The 23,731-nt window shown below is 53.8% G+C and overlaps 1 protein-coding gene across 2 annotated transcripts; it reads right to left on the bottom strand.

The window, feature by feature from the left end:
- Nucleotides 1-323: 323 nt before the first annotated feature.
- On the bottom strand, nucleotides 324-21,988 carry PLPP7 (phospholipid phosphatase 7 (inactive)). 2 transcript variants are annotated; one of them, XM_054237173.2, is made up of 3 exons: nucleotides 21,249-21,988; nucleotides 18,799-18,886; nucleotides 324-1,566 (listed from the first exon to the last, which is right to left on the bottom strand). In XM_054237173.2, the coding sequence occupies exons 1-2, from the start codon at nucleotides 21,697-21,699 to the stop codon at nucleotides 18,801-18,803; spliced, it is 537 nt and encodes a 178-aa protein (XP_054093148.1). In that variant the 5' UTR covers nucleotides 21,700-21,988; the 3' UTR covers nucleotides 324-1,566; nucleotides 18,799-18,800. The 2 variants fall into 2 exon arrangements, with proteins under 2 accessions (XP_054093148.1, XP_035116597.1); XM_035260706.3 differs by lacking the exon at nucleotides 18,799-18,886.
- Between the last annotated feature and the right edge of the window lie 1,743 nt (nucleotides 21,989-23,731).

Here is a 23,731-nt window from a genome sequence, read left to right as displayed (position 1 = left end):
GCTTTGGGAAGGCCTGAGGTTGAAGTGAAAGAAGGTCTCTGGTCCATCAGCATCACAGCGAGGGCTTCTCAAATGGTCCCTGCCTAGGTCCCAGGGAACAGCCAGCATAGGACCTGGGGGCTGGGGAAGCACCAGGTGGCCACTCCAGGGCGAAGGGACCAGCCAGCCTGATAAAGTCCAGGAGCAGGCCAGCCGTGCTCAGAGACCCCTACCCCTGGCACCACGATGAAGAATTACCCCACCCCTCCACCCAGTCCCATGTTAGCAAGGCCAGTGCGTCCGGAGCAATTGAATTGCACAAGGAAAAATCCACACGAGAGAGGGCCATTTGCATGTCATCTGTATTGTCACATGAAATGCACATCCATAACGGGTGACTTGGAAACGACCTATTAGGTCACACGGAGTCCGGCCCCTGGGGGCCAAAGCCTCATTGATGCCCACGGGCGGTGGCCAGTGCTTTCCCCGGGCTGTGGCATGTGCACCGGGTCTCCCTGGCTAAGAGTCAGCTTACACCCCAGGCCCTGCAGCTGTCTGGCAGCAGCTCCCAAATGCGCTGGAGGAACCAGTGGTTCCTCGGGGGTTAATAGCTGTTCCCCAAGAAGAGAGTTCTTGTGGTCAAATAAATTTAGGAAACATGGGTTCAACAAGGTTTAGCAAGAAGCACTTCCCAAAGTCATTGAACCACAAAATCCCTTTTCCCCAAAAGCATCTCTCAGGCTGGTGTCCCACGGGGCACCCTTTGGAAAGTGCTGCCCTAAGCCGTCGATGACCGTTAATGGCTATGGCGCCTGCATCAGGCTGTAGGTGGGGGCATTTTGACAGGCGTCAAGCTGTGGCATGATGGGCACAGCCAAGAACTCAACAGTCATGACGATGAAAGGACAAGACAAGACTTGGCCCCCTCCCACCATCCTGGTTTTCGCTGTCCCCAGAGCAGAAGCTAAATAGGGCTGTCCCCACGGGTGGGTCCCAGCTGCCTAGAAAGACCCAGAGTCCAAGTAGAGGGGCAAGAGGCCCAGCACTGCCGAACACGCTCATCACCAGGAGGGGCGGCCTGGGGTCACCGGCCTCCAACCAGGAGGGGAGGACGACATGGGGGTGGCTGCTCTGTTCCGCCTGTGCCCGCTGCCTCGCCACCCACTGCCCCTTCTTTAGGGCCAGCCCTGCCCCCAGAGCCTTGTGTGGGCCGGTGGGCGCTTCACCAGGCAGAGATGAGCATCTGGCAGGTGCTGGAGGGCATCCAGACCAGCTCCACCAGGCGGAACTGGAGGTAGCCAATGACAAAGCCGGAGAGGACGTCCGTGACGTGGTGGCGGCCGATCATCACGCGGGACAGGCCCACGCAGAAGGCCCAGAGCACCAGCAGCACGCGCAGGGGCACTGCCAGCACCAGGTGGCTAAGGAAGAACTTGGACACCATGGCGGCGCGGCTGGCGTGCCCGGCCGGGAAGGCGTAGACGTCCATGGTGAGGTAGTCCAGGAGGCTGGGGCTGGTCTCGTACGGGCCTCGCCGCTTGATGAGCTTCTGCACGCCGGCCACCGTCATGATGTCCAGGAGCAGGGCTGTGGGCAGGAGACAGAGGGCCAGGGGCCATCAGGGCCACCAGCCAGGCCCAGGCCCCCCCCATGCCCCCCCAACCTCGTCTCCCCTTCCTACCCCTCAATCAGGCCATTCAGCCACACTGACCGCCCCCACCCCAGGCATGGTCCCACCTCAGGCCTTTGCCCTTGCTGTCCCCTACTGCCTGGCACACCCTGCGCTTTCCTAAGCCTCTTTCTTTGGCAGAGAAGACTTCCCTGACCACACTGTTTGTAAAAGCCCCGACCACGCTCTCTTCCCTCAACTTGCTTAATTTTTTCATACAGCTTTTCTCACGCCTTGATATAATATGCATTTTCTTTTACTCGCTCTCTCTCTTTTTCTCTCTCTCCCTCCCTCCCTCCCTCCCTCCCTCCCTCTTTCCTTTCTTTCTGTTTTGTGGGATTTGCCTCCTCTAGAAACTTATAAATGGAATCAGACAATATGTGACCTTTTGTGTCTGCCTTCCTGTCCTTAGCATAATATTAACAAGGTTTGCCCACGTGGCAGCACGTGGCAGTACTTCATTCCTTTTCATGGCTGAATAATATTCCATTGTATGGACAGACAACTATCTCATCTTTCCTTTTTTTTTGAGACAGAATCACCCAGGCTAGAGTGCAGTGGTGTGAGCCCAGCTCACTGCAAACTCCACCTCCTGGTTCAAGCAATTCTCATGCCTCAGCCTCCTGAGTAGCTGGGATTACAGGGGCCTGTCAAATTTTTGTATTTTTAGTAGAAACAGAGTTTCACCATGTTGGCCAAGCTAGTCTTGAACTCCTGACCTAAGGTGATCCTCCTGCCTCGGCCTCCCAGAGTGCTGGAATTATAGGCATGAGCCACTGTGTCCAACCTCCTTTTTTTTTTTTTTTAAATGAGATGGATGTGTCTGGCTCATACTTGTAATCTCAGCACTTTGGGAGGCTGAGGTGAGCATATTGCTTGAGCCCAGTAGTCCAAGACTAGCCTGGGCAACATGGCAAAACCCTGTCTATACAATTACAAAAATCAGCCATGTGTGATAGCACATGCCCGTAGTTCCAGCTACTCAGGAGGCTAAGGTTGGAGGATTGCTTAAGTCCAAGAGTTTGAGACCAGCCTGGGCAACACGGCGAAACCCCATCTCTACAAAAAAATACGCCAAATTAGCTGAGTGTGGTGGTGCAGCTATTCAGGAGGCTGAGGTGACAGAGTGAGACCCTGTCTTAAAAAAAAAAAAAAAAAAAAAGAGAGACAGAAATGGTGTTTCTTTCTGTTGCCCAAACTGGAGTGTAGTGGTGTAATCATAACTCACTGTAACCTTGAATTCCTGGGCTCAAGAGATCCTCCTGCTTCAGCTTCCTGAGTCACTGAGACTACAGGTGTGTCACCCTGCCCAGCTAATTAAAAAATATTTTTTGTGTGTACAGATGGGGGTCCCACTTTGCTGCCCAAGATGGTCTCAAACTCCTGACTTCAGGCTATCCTCCCACCTCAGCCTCCCACAGTGCTGGGATTCCAGGCGTGAGCCACTGTGCCAGACACTCTTTTGTTTATCCATTCATCTGTTGATGGCTATCGAGCTGTTTGCACCTTGCAGCTGCTGTGACTCACGCTGCTATGCACACGTCTGCCAGTGTTTGCTGAGTGCCTGTTTCAGTTCTTTTGATAACTCCTTAGGATTGGGGTCGCTGGTTGGTAATGACAGTAACTGTGTGTGACTCTTTGGGGAACCCCACTGTTTTCCCAGCAACCGAACTGTGGCGTCCCCACTTCACAGAGGACAAGATGAACCCTTTAAGCTCGAAGCATCATACCTGCTGCTCCTGCTTTCTGGAATGTTCCACTCTTTCCCAACCCACCACCCCAGGGACCTGCCCTGACCTTCCAGACAGCTCAGGCCCTGAAAGGTGACGTCGCAACACCTGGCCTCTCTGCTTCAGGCTCGTCCCCCACAGTCACTGAGGAATCTGTTGGGAGGGGAAGGCTTGCTGTCTGCGGTGTAAGCCATCACTTCACGGAGGCAAGGGCCTCGCCTGTTTGTTCATAGGTTTTCCCCCTGGGGCTAGAAACAGAGCTGCAGTCTTCAAACTTAGCTGAGTTACTGACCAGAGGCTCATAATCAGAGAGGTGGGCGCTTTCCTTTTTATTTATTTATTTATTTTTTGAGACGGAATTTCACTCTTGTTGCCTAGGCTGGAGTGCAGTGGCGAGATCTTGGCTCACTGCAACTTCCACCTCCCGGGTTCAAGTAATTCTCCTGCCTCAGCCTCCCAAGTAGCTGGGACTACAGGCACACGCCACCACGCCTGGCTAATTTTTTTTTTTTTTTTGCATTTTTAATAGAGACAGGGGTTTCACTGTGTTGGTCAGGCTGGTCTCGAACTCCTGACCTCATGATCCGCCCCGCTCAGTCTCCCAAAGTGCTGGAATTACAGGCATGAGCCACTGTGCCCGGCATTTTTTTTTTTTTGAGACAGAGTTTTGCTCTGTTGCCCAGGCTGGAGTGCTGAGGCACAACCTCGGCTCACTGCAAACTCCACCTTCTGGGTCCAAATGATTCTCCTGCTTAGCCTCCTGAGCAGCTCGGAAAACAGGCACCTGCCATCATGGCTAATTTTTGTATTTTCAGTAGAGACGGGGTTTCACTATGTTGGCCAGGCCGGTCTCAAACTCCTGACCTCAAGGGATCTGCCCGCCTCTGCCTCCCAAAAAGTGCCGTGGCACCCAGACAGCCAATGTGGGGTTTCTGGGTCAACCGTCCCCACCCTTAGGAAGGCCCTTGGAGCTCACACCCTCTGACCTGGGGTGGGGGTGGCATCAGCAGGCCACCCCCAGGGCAGGTGCAGAGTCAGCAGGGAGCCTGTGCCCTGCCCACTGCGCCTCCCCACCTCAGGTGACCTTGCTGACCCCAGTGAGGTCACAGCCCCTATAAGCCCTGCTTCAGGGACAGTGAAGACAACAGCCGCAGTGTAGTAGAGTGGCAAAGCTCAAAGGCGTCAGAGCCAGAGACCCGGGTGTCAGTTCCTGCCCAGGAGCCTCCCAGCTGTGTGACCTTGGGCAAGCCACCTAACTTTCCTCACCTGTGAGACTGTGGGAAGTAGAAAAATTCCTTTTTAAAATTTCCTTTCTTGTTAAATAATAAATCATAAGTGTGGTAATAACTTTGTTAAGCCCTATCCTATGTAGCCGTTAGACATGCCATGCTTACAGACACAAAGTACATTCTATGTCCTTGTGCTTTAACCAAGGTATCTGTGCTGGACGTGCTCACAGGCATGTCCCAGCTCTCCACTGCTTTTACCTGTTTAGAAAAGTTTTAAGTTGTCAGCCAATCGGGGTTTAATTTAAAATGTGAGGTCTGGTTTCGGTCAACAGAGATGAGACACGGCAGTAAGAACAACCCCAAATGTAGTGAGGAATACACATGTCTGCTCTCGTTTGTTCATTGTACTCTCGTGGCATGGTGGCTAGTGAGGGTATCCTTCCTGCAGTTCAGGAAGTAAAAGTTGTGTTGCTAAAAGATTCTTTGTCTCAGTGCTACTTTTTCTTTTCGAGCATCTATTTCCAACAGAGACCAAGCTCATGGACACCCACCTCCCAGAGGGAGCCTGGCACAGTGCCTGCAGGGTGACAAGGTTTCCCTGAGACAGAGGGGATTCCTTGGACACAAGGCATTCAGTGCTAAAGCAGGGAAGTCCCAGCAAACGACTGAGTTGGTCCCCCGCAAACGCCTGGCCCACCAGGAGGGCTGGATAAGGGTCGGGGGTTATGCTCAATGACAGTCCACTGCAGCCTGATGCTGGGAGCTTTCCTAGAAAACTTTGCAGTGTTTATCAACATGGTCGGCTCCTGGCAGAAATGGAAATAAAAATCTAGGAAAAAAAAAAAGACACAGTAGATGCTGTTCACTGCAGAACATTTACAAAGCAGAAAACAAAAGTTAGAGTTTAAATCACCTGGAACCCTGCCCCTCAGAGGTAGCCACTGTTCCAGACCCTTCCATCCATCTCTAGAGCATAGCTGTAATGAAGGTTGTAACATGGTTTACATATGACGTCCCATCACCTGTGTTTGAGTCTTGCCCCATCATGTACCCCGACCCCCATGCTGCAGGGGTGAGGCACTGTGGCACACCTAACTTTCCATGCCAGGCAGTCAGCCTCTTCCATGCCACACAGTCTTCCCTGGAACGAACAGAACTTTGAGGCCCAGGTGCGGTGGCTCATGCCTGTAAACCTAGCACTTTGGGAGGCTGAGGTGGGTGGATCACCTAAGGTCAGGATTTTCAAGACCAGCCTGACCAACATGGAGAAACCCCATCCCTACTAAAAATACAAAATTAGCTGGGAATGGTGCTGCATTCCTGTAATCCCAGCTACTTGGGTGGCTGAGGCAGGAGAATTGCTTGAACCTGGGAGGTGGAGTTTGCGGTGAGCCAAGATCATGCCATTGCACTCTAGCCTGGGCGACAGAAGTTTGGCTGGCCAGGCGCGGTGGCTCATGCCTGTAATCCCGGCGCTTTGGGAGGCTGAGGTGGGTGGATCACAAGGTCAAGAGGTCAAGACCATCCTGGCCAAAATAGTGAAATCCTGTCTCTACTAAAAATACAAAAATTAGCCAGGTGTGGTGGCACACGCCTATAGTCCCAGCTACTCGGGAGGCTGAGGCAGGAGAATCACTTGAACCTGGGATGCTGAGGTTGTAGTAAGCAGAGATTGTGTCACCATATTCCAGCCTGGTGACAGAGTGAGACTCTGTCTCAAAAAACAAAAAAAAGAAAGAAGAAAGAACAGAACTTCAGGCCCCTGACCTTTTCCTGCCTACTTCAGGGTTGCTGCTTGCAGTCTGGTCTCTCTGTCTGGGGTTTGAACTGTGGCCTCTCCTGGCCCCTCTCATTAGCCACAGGGCTGGCTGAGAGCCTCGCACCCTGGAAATGCCTGGCCAGCACAGGAGGGGGCTGAGCAGGTGCACAGAGGAGCTGCCTGGCCCAAGGGGGACAGGGCCTGAAGGGCTGGAGAAAACCTTGCTCTACCCTTGCCTGCCAATTTCATGTCAGCTGTTCTCCTGGGCTGGGTTCTCCCAGGAGGTGGCTGGGGAGGTCTGTGGCTGGCCAGCTCGTGTGCTGACCATGCCGGGGTTTGGAGCCATCTGAAGCCTGTGGGAGGTCACAGTTCCAGCAAGAGAGAGGAACTGGGGATTGCCAGGTCCCCAGGGCAGGTGGGAGCTGGAGAGAGGTGGCTGTGCTGACCTTGGCATGCCTCAGCCCCGTACCGCAGCTGAGGAAGCCAGGGGAGAGGGGCCAGCCGGTCTCCTCTAGCCCAGAGAGCCCCTCTCATCTGCAAAGCTCCCCACAACCCAGCCTGGCAACAGGCTCTTTCCCCTTGGGGAGTGAAGGCAGTTCATGGGGAAGAGTTAAAGCTGAAGGCTCTGGAGTCACAGGTGAGGTTCAAGTCTTTATGGCTGGGGCTGTGAGGAGGGGTCCTGGTGCTTCTGGCCTGGGGGGTCCACCCTGCTAATTAAGAACAAGTTCTGGCTGGGGGTGATGGCTCATGCCTGTAATCCCAGCATTTTGGGAGGCCGAGGTGGATGGAGCACCTGAGGTCAGGAGTTCGAGACCAGCCTGCCCAACATGGTGAAACTCCATCTCTACTAAAAATACAAAAAAATTTAGCCAGGCATGGTGGCGGGTGCTTGTAGTCCCAGCTACTCGGGAGGCTGAGGGAAGAGAATCCCTTGAATTCGGGAGGCAGAGGTTGCAGTGAGCCAAGATCGCGCCACCGCACTCTAGCCTGGGTGACATGGCAAGATTCTGTCTCAAAAAAAAAAAAAAGAACAAGTTCCTTCCCCTCTCAGAGCCTTGGTCTACTCATCTGTAGCAAGGGTGGTCCCAGGATGAAATGAGACAATACATGGCAGGGAGCGTTTAGCAGGAGTAGTTCCAGGATGAAACAAGATGATGAATGGGGGGAGCATGGTGGTTGACAGCATGCTGCTGCTGTTACGCCGCCCACAAGTCCTGGACCACCTGGCCTGGGGAAGCCGTGGGAGGCTCTGGTCCTGCAGGCTGGGGCACTGAGTACGAGCATCAGTGAAGGCTTTGCTTTCTAAGGTCCTACCAGGGTCTGGCCCAGGTTCCAAAACCCCACCTCAAGGCAAATGAGAAAGTCCAAGACCTCCACCACCTCAATGGCAAATGAGGCCAGGGCCTCCCTGGTGTCGGTGGCTTGTGGCCGGTGGCCAGCCAGGTTCTGGGTGCCGGGAGAGCTGCCAAAATCTTGGGTACGGGGTGGTTAATGCAGACCAGGATTGGGCTCCATGGTGGCTGAAATAGGACACCGGCCACTGGAAGGCATGGGCCATCGGTCCTTCTGGCGACCAGGTCTTTAGGTCAAAAACCAGGGCTCAGCAGCTGATGGGTTTAAAATCTGCCTTTTGAGGCCAGTGTGGTGGCTCACGCCTGTAATACCAGCACTTTGGGAAGCCTAGGCGGGTGGATCACCTGAGGTCAGGAGTTCGAGACCAGCCTGGCCAACATGGTGAAAACCTGTCTCTACCAAAAATACAAAATTTGCCGGGTGTGGTGGCACATGCCTGTAGTCCCAGCGACCTGGGAGGCTAAGGCAGGAGAATCACTTGAATCTGGGAGGTGGAGCTTACAGTGAGCTGAGATCGTACCACTGCACTCCAGCCTGGGTGACAGAGTGAGACTCTATCTCAAAATAAATAAATAAATAAAATCTGCCTTTTGAGCACGGGGGCCCCATGGACAGCTGCTCTGTTCAACGAAAAAGAGGGGAAGGGGTGACTTTACTAAGTCACCCAGGGTGTACACTACACTGGGCCCAGCACCTGACTCTGATGGAGTGACCAAAGGCAAGGAGAGCTGGGTGCCTCGACCTCCCCACGTGGCTGTCAGGATCCATAGATCCACAGGCCAAGAACTAAGCTAGAACCAAACCTTCCTTTTTTTTTTTTTTGAGACAGCCTCTCTCTCTCTCTCTCTCTCTTTCTCTCTCTCTCTCTCTCTCTCTCTCTCTCTCTCTCTGTTGCCCAGGCTGGAATGCAGTGGTGCAAACATGGTTCACTGCAGCCTTGAACTCCTGGGTTCAAATAATCCTCCTGTCTCAGCCTCCCATGTGGCTGGGACCATAGGTACAGGTGACAGCTAGCTAATTTTTTGATTTATTGTAGAGACAGCGTCTCACTTTGTTGCCCAAGCTGGTCTTGAACTCCTGGGCTCGTCATCCTCCCGCCTTAGCCTCCTAAAGTGCTGAGATTACAGGCGTGAGCCACTGTGCCTGGCTCTTTTCAAATTTCTAGCAGCAAAACGTTTTTCCCAATGAAAGCATACAGATTCAGTGTATGAAACAGATGTGGCTGAAGCTGGTGTGTTGGTCGAAGGGGGTCATCTGGAGCTCCCCTGGCTGCCAGGGAGACCTCTGAGGGTGCCCACATCTCATGACCTGGAAACCCCATCTATGGTTTGAATGAGTCCCCCTGAAGTTCATGTGCTGGAAACTTAATCCCTAGTGCAACAGTGCTGAGAGGTGGGACCTCTAAGAGGTGATCAGGCTGGGCATGGTGGCTCATGCCTATAATCTTAGTCCTTTGGGAGGCCAAGGCAGGTGGATCACTTGAAGTCAGGAGTTCGAGACCAGCCTGGCCAACATGGTGAAACCCCATACCCCATTTCTACTAAAAATTTTTTGAAATTAGCTGGGCATGGCGGCGGGTGCCTGTAGTCACAGTTACTTAGGAGGCTGAGGCAGGAGAATCACTTGAACTGGGAGGTGGAGATTGCAGTGAGCCAAGATCATGGCACTGTACTCCAGCCTGGCAACAGAGCCAGATTCTGTCTCAAAAAAAAGGTGATAGGCCATGGGGGCTCTCCACTCATGAATGGATGAAAGTGGTGTAGGGGGTGGTTTCTGATGAAAGGGTGAGTATGGCCACCCTCCTGCCCTTGCCCCCCAGGCATGTGCTCCCTGGCACGTGATGGGGAAGGCATCAGGGAGCGAGGAGGCCCTCACCAGACAAGGCCCCTCAACCTGGACATCCCAGCATCCAAACCATGAGCCAAATACACTTCTTTATAAATCAGTCTGTGGTATTCGGTTACAGCAGCACAGAAGGGACTAAAGCACCCCACAGCTGGGCCTTTGGGAAGCTGTGGATATTTCGGGCTGCTTCCACCTCTTCAGGCCATAATGAGGGGAGGCTCTGCCCCTTCTCTGGCTGTCCAGCTGGCCTCGACCAGACTGTGCCTGGTTCATTCACTTTTCCACCAGTTCTTGAGCATTGCCAGTTCTTGGGTATTTCAGGTGTGTGTCAGGCCTGGCACTGTGAACCAGGCTGGCAGGGTCCCCTATGGGCAAGCAGGGCAGAAACAGATGTGGCTGAAGCTGGTGTGTTGGTCGAAGGGGGTCATCTGGAGCTCCCCTGGCTGCCAGGGAGGCCTCTGAGGGTGCCCACATCTCATGACCTGGAAACCCCATCTATGGTTTGAATGAGTTCCCCTGAAGTTCATGTGCTGGAAACTTAATCCCTAGTGATTCAAATTTCTAGCAGCAAAACGTTTTTCCCAATGAAAGCATTGTAAGCACACAGTGACACAGAGAGTGACTCTATCATAGATCACAGGTATGATGGGGTCCGTGGCCTTTTGCCCTTACCAAGCTGCAGTCATCTGGCCCGGAGGGTTGTGAATGAAGAGGCAGTGGGCCTGCCATCCTCAGACCCCAGGGTGGCTCCCCAGTAGAGCTGTGGCCTCCCCTGGACCTCCCGCCCCACTCTGCCCTCTCCTGCTGCCCCTGCGCGGGCACTCTCCCTCCTCCAGTGCAGCCAGCCCTTGGTGTGACTGTGATTGTGACACTGTCAGCGCATCATCTGGTGCTCAGAAATAGAAGCAAGTGGCCCCATCACTCAAGGCTGATTCTGCCCCCTGGCCTATCCGGTCGGCCGACCTACCTTCCCTTCCCGAGTCAAGGAGGGCAAGGAGACCCCTGTTGGGGGAAAGGTCCACCCAGCAGGAGGTTGAGGGGAAAGAGCCGGGGAGCTGGTGGGAGCTGCGCTGGCCCGGGCTGGCTGTGCGAATGTTTCAGGGAGGCCACTCAGCCTCCACTGGCCTCCACTCACTGGGGTCACCCAGGGCGGTGGCCGCGCACTCAGGCTCCAGAACGAGACCAGCTTCAGCCACCTGTGGACAGCATCACCTTGGCGTGTCTATCCCTCAGAGTTCGCCACCATGGACACACTGGGATGACAAGGGCCTGCTTTGATGCTTGTTTGCACCAGGTACTCAGTAGATGACCCCCCGGGACCATGTCAGAGGACACCGGGGCTTGGCCCCACTGTCCCTCATGTTTATAAGACTGAAAAACTCTCCTATCCCAACCAGCTCCATCCTCAGCCCTTTTCACTGTGGCCCGAATGTCTGAATCCTCCATGTAGGAAGCACAGCTGTCTCCAGGGCCCTGATGTCCTAGAGGCCCCCAGGCCCTCCAAGGGGGGCAGGAACCCACCTCGAGGCCCACCCTTCCCCTCTAGCCCAGATCCCTTGGGGCCGGTGGTGGCCAGGGAACCTGAGTGCTGGAGGCTCCCCAAAGCCAGGCAGGAGCCAAGGGGTTTTGGGAAAAGAGAATACTATTTTTAAAATTATCTGGGCATGGTGGCAGGTACCTATAATCCAGCTACTTGGGAGACTGAGGCAGGAGAATCACTTGAACTGGGAGGCGGTTCAAGTGATTCTCTTGCTGCCATCCTGGAAGATTTGGAATCATCTCCTCCGGAGGCCTCTGAAAATCAGAACACCATTTGTCTGCTGGCGGCTATATGCATGGGGGAAGAGGGGCATCTGGGTGACCTAGTGTGGCCTTTGTGGCTTTGGGCTGCTTTCCCCTGAGGATGCATTTTGTGGGACCAGCTCAGAGCAGGGCAGGGTCTTTGGGGAGATGGGGCTGGTGCGTGGGGGTGGGCGGTGAAGGCTGTGGGTTCAGCTGTTCTAAAGCAAGGAGCAAGGACAGGGCTTCAGGGACTCCCTGCAGGCTGTGAGCAGCTAGGTTTGTGAGTGGATGTCTCTCCCAGGCTGAGCTGGGACGAGGGGTCCCGGTGCTCCTGGGCTGGGAAGTCAATCCTGCTTCTCATCCCCCATTCTGGTTTCTAGAAGGTTGGGAGCCAGCCATATACTGCCTAGGGGGTGTGTAAATCGGTCTGAACTTCCTGAAGGGCATTTGGCTTCAGAAACAGAAGTCTCTAGAATGCGGCTCACTTGGACTCAGCTCTTCCCTTTGTGGGAATATCTCCTTGGGAAACGGTTAGGGATGTGTACCATGATTCAAGGCCTGAGATGTTCACTGCGGCATTGTTTATAAGACTGAAAAACGTGAAACAACCTGGCGCCCTTCAGGAGACAGACGGGACAAACCCTGGCCTAGTCCAGACACCGAGCGTGCTGTGGCCACAGCAGATGCTGAGGCCTCTGTATATTTATTGCCTCACTATATAGGAGGGCCGTGGGGTATGTTAAGTGGAAAAGGCTGCTTATAAAAGAGGATTTACGGTAGGATGCCATCTTCCTAAAATAAGATATGTATGTAAACAAATGTGCTTATCTGCGGAGAAAAATGTCTAGAAGGTACTGCTCTAAATGCTAACAATGCTTCTTGCTGGGCAGGAGGATTAAGGGTGATTTTTACTGTCTTTTTGTAATTCTGCACTTTAAAATTTTTATTGCCATGAGCATGCATTATTTGTGCACATTTTAAAACAGTTATCTTTACAGGCTGGACACAGTGGCTCATGCCTGTAATCCCAGCACTTTGGGAGGCGGAGGTGGGCTGATCGCTTGAGCTCAGAAGTTCGAGACCAGCCTGGCCAACACAGTGAAACCCGGTCTCTACTAAAACTACAAAAATTAGCCAGGCATGGTGGCAGGTGCCTGTAATCCCAGCTACTCAGGAGGCTGAGGTGGGAGAATCACTTGAACCTGGGAGGCAGAGGTTGCAGTGAGCTGAGATCACATCACTACACTCCAGCCTGGGTGACAGAGCGAGACTCTCTCAAGAAAGGGAAAAAGAGAAAAAACAATTCCACCTGCCAAAGCCAGCTTTCCCTATCTTTGAAGACCAATGGTATGCAAAGCACTCAGGACCATCAATAGAAAGACTGATGGCAGGCCAGGCATAGTGGCTCAAGCCTGTAATCCCAGCACTTTGGGAGGCCGAGGTGGGCAGAGGGCAGATCATGAGGTCAAGAGATGGAGACCATCTTGGCCAACATGGTGAAACCCTGTCTCTACTAAAAATACAAAAATTAGCTGGGTGTGGTGGTACACACCTATAGTCTCAGCTACTTGGGAGGCAGAGGCAGGAGAATTGCTTGAACCTGGGAGGCAGAGGTTGCAGTGAGCCAAGATTGCACCACTGTACTCCAGCCTGGCCACAGAGCAAGACTCCATCTCAAAAAGAAAAAAAAAAAAGACCGATGGCACTGATTATTCAGCCTGCTGAGTGCCAGGCCCTGCTGGGAGCGGGTCCCAGGGACATGAAGTCACTAGCTGTGCTGGTGGGCAATGCTGACCCAGACCCTGCCTACTGGCACCACAAGCTATTATATTTCTCTTGCATCTGATGTGTGGATGGCTGCCAGGGCAGTGTATTAAGGGGCCCTGAACTGGCCTGGGGGTGGCCAAAGGCCCCCCTGAGGGACTGACTTTTACACTGAGCCCCACTGAGATGCTGAGAGAGGAGGCTGGGGAGGGAGGCCCCTGTACTTCCCAGGGGGCAGCGTGTGCAGTCTCCCACAGGAGGGTGTCTGAGTGAAGATTTGGGATCAGCCTAAATATCCCTCAGTTAGGAAGAGGCTAGACAAGCCTCCTGGAGAGGCTGTCACCTAAATTGTCCCTGAGAGCAAGAGCCAGAGGGTGGGGATGGGAGAGCTGTTAGAACAGATTATCTGGAGTGCCTGAAGCCTTCATGCTTGGGGTGAGGGACATGGGGTGTCCAGACCAGGATTTCAGGTGGAAGGGCCACAGCTGTGACAGTGAGGCCAGGCCTCGCAAAACACAACCTGAGAAACACACCACAGGTTAGCATTCACATGGGGACAAATCCAGGGGCACGTGACCCAAGCTGTGGCAGAGGCTCCCTGGGAGGGGGTTTAAGGGAGGGACTCACTTTCTTCTGGAGCCTTGGAATGATCACGTTTTTTTCTTACACGAGATTGTACAGGCTGGGAACCATGGCTCACGCCTGTAATCCCAGCACTTTGGGAGGCCAAGGTAGGCGGATCATCTGATGTCAGGAGGTCAAGACCAGCCTGGCCAACATGATGAAACCTCATCTCTACTAAAAATATGAAAAATTAGCTGGGCATGCACCTGTAAAGCCAGCTATGCAGGAGACTGAGGCAGGAGAATTGCTTGAACTCAGGAGGCGGAGGTTGCAGTGAGCTGAGATGGTGCCACTGTATTCCAGCCTGGGTGACAGAGTGAGACTCCGTCTCAAAAAAATTTAAAAAATATATAATGAAAAGAGACTCGGGCCTGGTGCGGTGGCTCAAGCCTGTAATCCCAGCATTTTGGGAGGCTAAGGCAGGCAGATCACAGGTCAGGAGTTCAAGGCCAGCCTGGGCAATATGGTGAAACCCTGTCTCTACTAAAAGTACAAAAATTAGTTGGGCATGGTGGCAGGCCCCTGTAGTTCCAGCTACTCAGGAGGCTGAGGCAGGAGAATTGCTTGAATCCAGGAGGCAGAAGTTGCAGTGAGACCAGATCGCGCCACTGCACTCTAGCCTGGGCTATAAAGACATCAAAAAAGAAAGAAAGAGGGAGAAAGAAGGAAAGAAAATGCTTTCAACATCAATGATGGTTAGAGAAAGGCAAAGCAAAATCACAATGAGGGCCAGGTGCAGTGGCTTACATCTGTAATCTCAGGACTTTGGGAGGCCAAGGCAAGAGGATCACTTGAGGTAAAGAGTTTGAGACGAGCCTGACCAACATGGTGAAACTTCATCTCTACGAAAAATTAGCTGGGTGTGGTGGGCGGCACCTGTAGTCCCAGCTACAGCTACTTGGGAGTCTCAGTCCTCAGCTACTTGGGAGGCTAAGGCAGGAGAATGGCTTGAACCTGGGAGGTGGAGGTTGCAGTGAGCCGAGATTGCACCCCTGCACTCCAGCCTGGGCCATATAGCAAGACTCTGTCTCAAATAAACAAACAAACAAAAACCCTAAAAACAAAATGAAATAAAAACAAATAAAAAAATACCCAAACCACGAGCAGATACCACGTCACACCCATTAGGATGGCTAAGATTGAAAAACCAGATAATGAGTGCTGGTGAAGACTTCTCGGAGCTCTTGTGCCTTGCTGCGGGAATGTAAATAATGCAGCCGCTGTGGGAAACAGTGGGACAGTTCCTCAATCAAGTAAACACAAAATTACCCTGTGATCCAGCAACCCACTTCTGAGTATACAACCAGAAGAACGGAAAGCAAGGGCTCAAGAAGATACGTATACAGCTGTGCCCACGGCAGCGTTACTCAGCACAGCCAAAAGATGGAAGAGACTGAAGTGTCCATGGGTGGATGAATGGACACTCGAAGCGTGGTCCGTCCCGTAAGGGAGCATTATTCAGCCTCAGAGAGGAAGGAAATGCTGACGCCTGCCACAGCGTGGATGGACCTCGAGGATATTACGCTAAATTATATCAGCCAGTCACAAAAGACAAATACAGTACGATTCATGTGAGGACCTTAGAACAGTCAAAGCCACAGAGACAGAACATAGAATGGAAGCTGCCAGGGCCTGGGGGAGTGGGGAGTGAGTGCTCAATGGGGACAGAGCTTCTGTTTTATTTTTTTATTTTTTATTTTTTGAGACGGAGTCTCTGTCACCAGGCTGGAGTAAGTGGCGCAGTCTTGGCTCACTGCAGCCTCCACCTCCCAGACTCAAGAAATTCTCCTGCCTCAGCCTCCCGAGCAGCTGGGACTACAGGCATGCACCACCACATCTGGCTAGTTTTTGTATTTTAGCAGAGACGGAGTTTCACCATGTTGGCCAGGATGATCTCCATCTCTTGACCTTGTTGTGATCCGCCTGCCTTGGCCTCCCAAAGTGCTGAGATTATAGGCGTGAGCCACTGCGTCTGGCCAGAATTTCTGTTTTTAAGATGAAAAATGAAAAGAGTTCTGGATATGGACGGTAGTGATAGCTGCACAACAGTGTAAATGGACTCAGTGCCACCGAACTGTACACTTCAAATAATTAAAATGATCAATTTGATGTTATGTATAGCTTATCACAATAAAAAATGACATAAAAATGTAGTTTTTGTAGCTGAGCACGGTGGCTCACGCCTGTAATCCCAGCATTTTGGAAGGCTGAGGCGGGTGAGTCATGAGGTCAGGAGTTTGAGATCAGCCTGGCCAACATGGTGAAACCCCATCTCTACTAAAAATACAAAAATTAGCTGGGCTTGGTGGTGCACACCCATAATCTCAGCCATTCAGGAAGCTGAGGCAGGAGAATCGCTTGAACCTTGGAGGCGGAGGTTGCTGTGAGCTGAGATCACCCTACTGCACTCCAGCCTGGGCGACAGAGCAAGACTCTGTGGCAAAAAAAGAAAAAAAATGTGGTTTTCACATTCAAGAAAATCTCAATAAATACCTTTATAGGCCAGGCACAGCGGCACACATCTGTAATCCAGCATGTCGGTAATCCAGCCGAGGTGGGTGGATCACCTGAGGTTAGGAGTTCCAGACCAGCCTGGCCAACATGGCGAAACCCCATCTTTACTAAAAATACAAAACTAGCTGGGTGTGGTGCTGCGTGCCTGTAGTCCCAGCTACTCAGAAGGCTGAGGCAGGAGAATCACTCGAACCCAGGAAGCAGAGGTTGCAGTGAGCCAAGATCTTGCCACTGCATTCCAGCCTGAGCAACAGAGCGAGACCTTGTCTCAAAAATAAACAAACAGAAAGATCCTTTTATAAAGGACATAGACCAAGGCAACAAGATCAGAGACATTTCCCACCCCAGGACAGGCCCATGAGAGACAAGGATGGGCCTGGTCACCTGTCACCTGTCACTGGCTCCCTTCAGATCTTCAAGCTGGGTGCTGTGGTGAGGGAGAAGGAAGGGGACAGGGTAGTCTAAAGGCATCTAGAGCTCAGAAGGTACCTGGCAGGAGGCTGGTCCTGGACTTCTGACAGTGATGATGATGATGATGATGATGGCAATAATCACTGCTTCTTAAGCGTTAACCAACATTGGTAATCGCCAAGCACTTTATGTGTGATTGATCAGGGAGGTGTCCCAACAGCCCCTTTGACGGATGAATAAACTGAGGCTCAGTGCGGCAAAGTCACTTGCCTGAGTTCCCACAGCAGGGCTGGAATTTGCACTCCGGTCTGGCTGCCTCTGGAGTCCAAGCTTTTGCCTGCTGCTACGACCCCTTCTGGCTCTGAGCTTTCTGAAGTCTTTTTTTTGAGATGGAGTTTCATTCTGTTGACAGGCTGGAGTGCAATGGCCCAATCTTGGCTCACTGCAACCTCCACCTCCTGTGTTCAAGCAATTCTCCTGCCTCAGCCTCCAGAGTAGCTGGGATTACAGGTGCCACCTCTATGCCCGGCTAATTTTTTGTATTTTTAGTAGAGACAGAGTTTCACCGTGTTCCCCAGGCTGGTCTTGAACTCCTGAGCTCAGGCGATACACTCACCTTGGCCTCCCAAAATGCCGAGATTACAGGCGTGAGCCACCACCCCTGGCCCTGAAGTCTTGACAGTGTGCGATAGGGGAGGGGCAGGCAGGGAGGGCATGGGACTGCCTGTCAAGCAGGGATCATGCAGAGAACCTCCCCGGGCCCAGCAGGACTCTTCCTAGGCTGCAGCTCCCATTTCCCAAGCTCCCAAGTCAGCCTCTTCAGGGCCAAGTGGAACCCAATCCCAATTGTAAGCTTGGAAGCCTTGCTTCCAGCCCAGAGACTGCCCCTGGGGGTTGGCTCAGTGCCTTGGGGCCAGAGCAGGTGGGCCGGGTTAGGCAGGGCTCCCTCACTCTGGGCACTTCGGTGATGGCAGCCATCTGCAGGGCATGTGCTCCATGACACCCACCATGCCAAAAGCTTTACCAGCAACCTTCAGAGCCCTGCCACAGACCTATAGGCTCCTTAAACAGATAGGGAAACAGGCTCAGAGTCAGGAACTGACTTGAACAGGTATGTACAGCAAGTAAGGCTCAGAGCAGGGACCTGGACAAAGGCCAGTCTGACCCCAGAGCCTGTTCCCCAGACCCCTGAAAGACGAAAAGACAGATGGAAACCTACAGCTTGTGCTCAGCAGGTGATCTGCTTTCCCGGGGCAGAGGACCGTCCCTCCTGGCAGGTCAGGCCAGAGCCACGGGATTAGAGCCTGCCTTTGCCATTTGCTGCAGTTTTCTCCCACCAAGCCGAGGGCTGGGCTGGCATCCCCACAGAATGACCTCGGGGTCCCCAGACCCACCTGGCCTGCTCTGTGGCCAGTGCTGAGTGGCTGCCTGGTACCAGACCCTATGCCCCATGGTCTCAGTACCTGGATATGAAAACAGCCAACCTCCTCCCAAATCATTCCCCTCCTCAAAGCACGCATGCTCCAGGAGTGAAGTGAACTTGGGTAATATGCGGGACCCACGGGCCCATGGTGGGCAGCAGAGTGGGGTGGTTTTGTAGTCATAGGGCCTTGGATTTACTTCCTAAACCTACCACTTATAGCCGTGTGGTGGGCAAGTTGCTGGAGCTTTCTGGGCCTCAGTTTACTCATCTGTAAAACGGTCATATTAACGTCTACCTTGAAAGGTCATCAAGACCTTTTTTACATCATAAAATACCGAGTGTTCATACCATTGTCTTTGGTACATAATGAAGCCAATAAACGATGTTTTTAAAGATTGTTAAAAATGTCTATCATTTCTATTTGAGGAGGAAGGCATCTCAAATCTTCATCTTTATCCTGTGGGGCAAACGCCTTTGTACCCATGGCAGCTGACTGCTGGAATGAGCCCGAAGCCTTATCTTAACAAGTGGGCTGCACAGTTTTCAATATTTGGGGCAGGGGAAATGTTCTTAAAAGCAAACATTCCTTTGGGAGGCCGAGGCGGGTGGATCACCTGAGGTCAGGAGTTCAAGACCAGCCTGACCAAGATGGAAAAACCCCATCTCTACTAAAAATACAAAATTACCCAGGCACAGTGGCACATGCTCGTACTCACAGCTACTCAGGAGGCCGAGGCCAGAGAATCGCTTGAAGCCAGGAGGCGGAGGTTGCAGTGAGCTGAGATAGCGCCATTGCACTGCAGCCTGGGCAAAAAGAGCAAAACTTCGTCTCAAAAAAAAAAAAAGCAAACTTTCCTATAAAAAAAAGATCAAAGCAGAGCTATTTTACTTGGTGACGAGGGGCAGCTTGCTTGCATCCTTCTACCATGGGGAGTTCACCCCCTTACTGGAGCATCCACTGACTGTGGCGAAGTTGAGATGCACCCACTTTCTTCTCTGATCCTCGCCCCCCTGAAGCTTCACACAACCTGAGCTGGTTCCCTTCCTCTCCTCTGAAAACGAAAAGCAAGACTAGAGTTGTTCCCACGTCTACTCCTGGCTCCATCACTGACTAGCTGCATGACCTTGGGATCGTTGTCACCCTGTGCCTCAGTTTTTCCCTCTTTAAATGGGGATTAATAATAGCACCAAGCTCCATGGGTTATGGTGGAGATCAGAAGTAATGATATGGTTTAGGCAAAGCCCTGGCACATAGCAGGCACTCAACCAGTGACTTCATCACCTTCCTCCTCACATGGGGAAGGAAGGAGGGAAGGAGGAGATGGGGTTGAGGGAGCAGGATTGAGAGAGAGACTCGGGGCTCCACCTTCCCACCCCATCCTCTGACAGCAGGCAACCTAACTCCCAACACACTCTTCCTGAGCCCTGGCCCTGTGTGAAACCATGGAAAATGAGAGCAGGTTCTGCCCCTGGAAGCGTCTGGCCTAGTGCCTCGGCCACTTTGTTCTGTCCCTCGCTCCCATTCCCGTGGCACCTGGAAGAGCAGAGTGTGTCAGTTGGAGCCAGTGCAAATCTCAAGCCCTGAGGCTCGGCCAGGTTAGAAACTTCAGTTTCCTAATCTGTAAAATGGGCATGATGATGGCACCAACCTTGTGAGACTGTTTATTCACGAGTAAATCATACGTAATTGTAATGTATACAATTTAGTAACAAGAACAAGAAAACCAGTCAGGCACGGTGGCTCATACCTGTAATCCTAGCACTTTGGGAGGCCAAGGGAGGTGGATCACCTGCGGTCAGGAGTTCGAGAGCAGCATGGCCAACATGGTGAAACCCATCTCTACTAAAAATACAAAAATTAGCTGGGAGTGGTGGTGGGCACCTGTAATCCCAGCTACTCGGGAGGCTGAGGTAGGAGAATCACTTGAACCTAGGAGGTGGAGGTTGTAGTGAGCTGAGATCATGCCACAGCACTCCAGCCTGGGCAACAGAGCGAGACTCTGTCTCAAAACAAGCACACACAAAACTAGAACAAGAAAACTTCAAAGGTGGCAGACCCAACCATCTCCTCCATGAAGTATCCGATGGTTTCTGCTTCCCCGAGGCTCACCCACAGAGTGTGGAGCCTCCAGACTGAGTCTACAGTGGAGAGATGTGCGTTTTTATTGCAACTTCCTCTGGAGCACGAGTTCTCCGTGGTCCAACCCAATGCCTTTGGAACTGAGACCCCTTGTTCATGTTTGCCTTGCCTGAGACCCCCACCTCACATGTCCCCCAAATGATGGCCACACTGGGAAAGACAAGGAAATCGACTCGGGCCTGGCATGGAGGTGGAAGCAGAGGTTCTTGGGCCACCTTGGGGACCTGGTGGTGCCTGGAGGGTGGGCCGAACAGGGGCTGGGCGTCACCTCTGGGTGGAGGGAATGGCTTGCCTCCACATGGGTCCCACGTGGCACCTGGCACAGGGCGGTGCTAATCTGCAAGACGTTTGTGGCAAAGACCTTGGAAACAAACAAACCAACAACTGGGCCCCCGACCCCTTCTCCAGTGACTGTCCCTGGGAAGGAGCAGGGAAGGACTCCAGGAGGCTGTGAGTGGGAGGCAGTCCCAGGTGGACTCCTTGGGTCCCCAGACCCTGCCGGAGAAACCTGGGCAGCTTGCCGGGTTCCTGAACGAAGAGGGGAGGTGCTCATGGTGCAGCTCACGGCCACTGCCTGGGAGTAGTCAAGGAATGGGGACCCCAGCTGCAGGGCAGGAGTCAGACAGCGACGCTGCATTCCAGGATGCCCACCAGGGCCCTGACCGTCTCCTGTGAGGGTGCTGCCTCTGGCCCAGCCTCTCTTCAAGCCGCCTCTGGGCAGCGGTGCACTTTACTGAGCAGACCCTCCTCATGGGGCCGCACTGGCCTCTGCCTTCTTTCAGCCCCTCACGTGGCAGGGGGGCCTCGCCTGTGCATCCCTGACACTCGCTCCCCCACACGGGAGCCTGCCTGTTTCTGGGGCACCCTTCCTGCTTAACCTTCTGTGGCACCCTTCCTGCTTAACCTCATTAGACCGTCCCAGCCGGCTTCTGAGGGCCGTGCTGGTCCTGGCCAGGGCGGGGCTGGGCAGGCCGGGCTCCCTCTCGAGGGCCCTGACAGTGGGTAGCAGGCGGCGGGCACACTCACCCAGGAGCAGGTTCATGAGCACCTCCTGGCCGGCCAGTGTGCTGCTCTTCACCAGGCAGAGGATGGTGCCCCCGATCCAGGGGATGCCGTGGCCGGTGATGCCGATGAGCTTGACCATGGAGCGGGCACTGGCCCAGGACGCCGCCCGGCCGGCGCACACCCCGAGCCGCTTGGACATGCAGATGTCGATGGCCAGCAGGGAGTTGAAGGCGATGCCCTTGAAGGAGGGGTTCAGCTGCATGCAGTCTTCCTCGGGCAGCTGCTGGGACTGACGCCGCTCTCGGGCCCCTTCGCCAGCAGGTGGGGGCTGTGCCGAGGGGCCTGAGGCCTTCCTGGCTGAGCTGCGGGGCTCCGGGGCCCCCTTGGGGGGCTGGTTCAGGGACAGGAACTCAGCCCGGTTGAGGACGTTGTTGCGGTCTCGGGCGCGGGCCCGGCTCTGGGAAGCTGGCATGGTGACCTCGCTCACCCTGAGAGGCCCGATGCCAGCCCGGCTCCAAGGGCCTTCTCCCCGAAGACAAGAGCTGCCCCCACAGCCGCCACCGTGTATGCCTCCCTGCCTTCTCCGCAGCAGCTGTTAAATATAGGGTGGAGGGCTGCACATGGCTGTTTATCTCCGCTGCCACCCGGCTCCAAGGGGACGTCAGTGCCAGCCGGGCAGCCAATCCAGCCCTCCAATGCGGGGCCTGCACCAGCAGAGCCGCTGGGAGGTGAGGAGTCCACAGCTGCGGCCTGGCTGCCTTGGGCCTGGGCTATTTAAATCGCCCAATGGCTCATCCCTGGGCTTGGGGAACTCTGGGAAATGTAGTCCTCCTGCTGCTCTGGACTCGGCGGTGTCGTTGGCCTCTGACAGAGCAGAGGTGGGACCTGGACTTACCCTGCTTTTACCGGCTTCCCTCTGAGCCGTCCAGACCCCTGCAAGCCAGCTCTGCCTGCCTCAGCGGTCTAGCAGATTGAATCTGGTCCTGTAAACGGGATGTAGCTCAGGCAGAGGCCTGTAGGGGCATCAGATGGAGTGAACCACGTCAGCGACAGCATCATCTTGGGTCCCTGGGGCCAGGCCCAGCTCCTCCCTCTGTGAGAGCATTCATTAAGCTGGCAGGTCTTGTCTTTTTTTTTTTTTTTTTTTAATCAGTCTTGAATTCAGCTTCAGCGCATCACAGTCCAATCGAATGACAATCCATGAGCTTTGATTTCCATCGGGGGAGGGGTAAGGAGTCGGTTGGTAATGGATTGCCTCTTGGAGGTGCCTCCACTCCCTGGAATTTTGAGAAGGATAGGAGTGTGACAGCAGCTTCGGGCAAACTGTAGGTAGTTCCCGAGCACCTGACACACTGCAGGAAGCTCTCAGTTCAGTGGGATGGAAGGAATGGCACATGTAAGTGATCACAAGTGTGCAAATGTGTGGCAGGCTCCCAGTAGCGGGGCTCCAGGTCTGGTCTGGGAGTCGTGGACAGGCCCCCCAGGAAGGAAGAACAGAGGGGGAGCCCCAGCAGGGCAGAGCTTGCCTTGCAGGAGGCCTGGAAGGGTCGTGGGGCTGCATGGGGTCCAAGGGGTGAGAGGCTGCAAATCCAGAACGCAGACAAAGAGGACCCGGCCAAGCATTTGGGATGTGAGCAGGCATTCACCTGGGCCACTTGTGGGAGCCCAAAGTCTCCACAGCCCTTTTAGGGCTGACTGGGTCTGGGCTCGATGGGGAAAGCTGCCCATTTAAGCTGACCAGAAGAGTCATAAGCCAGCTCCTCTGTCTCCTGATTCTGGGTGACCAAGGCCTGTCTGCTCAGCCCAGTTGAAGGCAGGAGGCTGCAACTTCTCTTCCAACCATGGAGGCTGCCCATGGTGCCCCAGGTCCTCCTAGAGCCTCCCAAGAACAAGAAGCTGCCCCCAGGAGGGAGTGGGTGTTCCCTGGCCACGGGGGATGGGCATGCAGTCTCTGGAGTCAGAAAGATGGGGCTCTGTCCCACCACCAACCAGCTGGGAGAACTTGAGCAAGTCACTTGGCCTCCCCGGGCCTTGGTGTTTCTACCTGTCATATGGAAATGATAGTGTCCACCTCTTAGGGCTCTCGTGAGTCTCAGTGAGACGGTGTCTGTGAAACACTGAGCTGTGTCCCTGCGGCAGAGTGAGTTAGGAATTGATTTCAAGTTAGGAATGCCTTTTGAGTGCCCTCTTCAGCAGGGCCCAACCCTGTGGTCTGGCCTCCATCCCATTCCTGGCAGGGATGAGGCCAAACTCCAGGAGCCCTGAGTCTGGGGTTCCCTGCAGATGGCCTGGCTGGGCCCTGCTGGGCTGGAGCTGGCTAGGCCTGCCTCATTCCTCCTCTTCCCCTCCAGCGTGCTCCACTCAGACAGCAAGGCGAGGGGGATGTCACGGCTGCATGATGTCCTGCCCTCTTGGGTGCAGCAATGATGACATGGGCAGCCTCATCCCGGACTGTAGACGCCTGGAAACAGATGCGCGTGGAAGTGTGCACGCCCGGCATGGAC

Source organism: Callithrix jacchus, chromosome 1 (assembly GCF_049354715.1).
Source record: "Callithrix jacchus isolate 240 chromosome 1, calJac240_pri, whole genome shotgun sequence".
NCBI classification, from domain to species: domain Eukaryota; kingdom Metazoa; phylum Chordata; class Mammalia; order Primates; family Cebidae; genus Callithrix; species Callithrix jacchus.
Note: the sequence above shows the minus strand (reverse complement) of the source record. Positions and strands in the feature narration are given on the sequence as shown.

Coding starts and splice junctions, on each gene's coding strand:
- PLPP7 (XM_035260706.3), bottom strand. CDS start 21,699: ATGCCAGCTTCCCAGAGCCGGGCCCGCGCCCGAGACCGCAACAACGTC. Junction 1,567..21,248: donor GCTCATGAACCTGCTCCTGG/GTGAGTGTGCCC, acceptor TCCTGCCCACAG/CCCTGCTCCTGGACATCATG.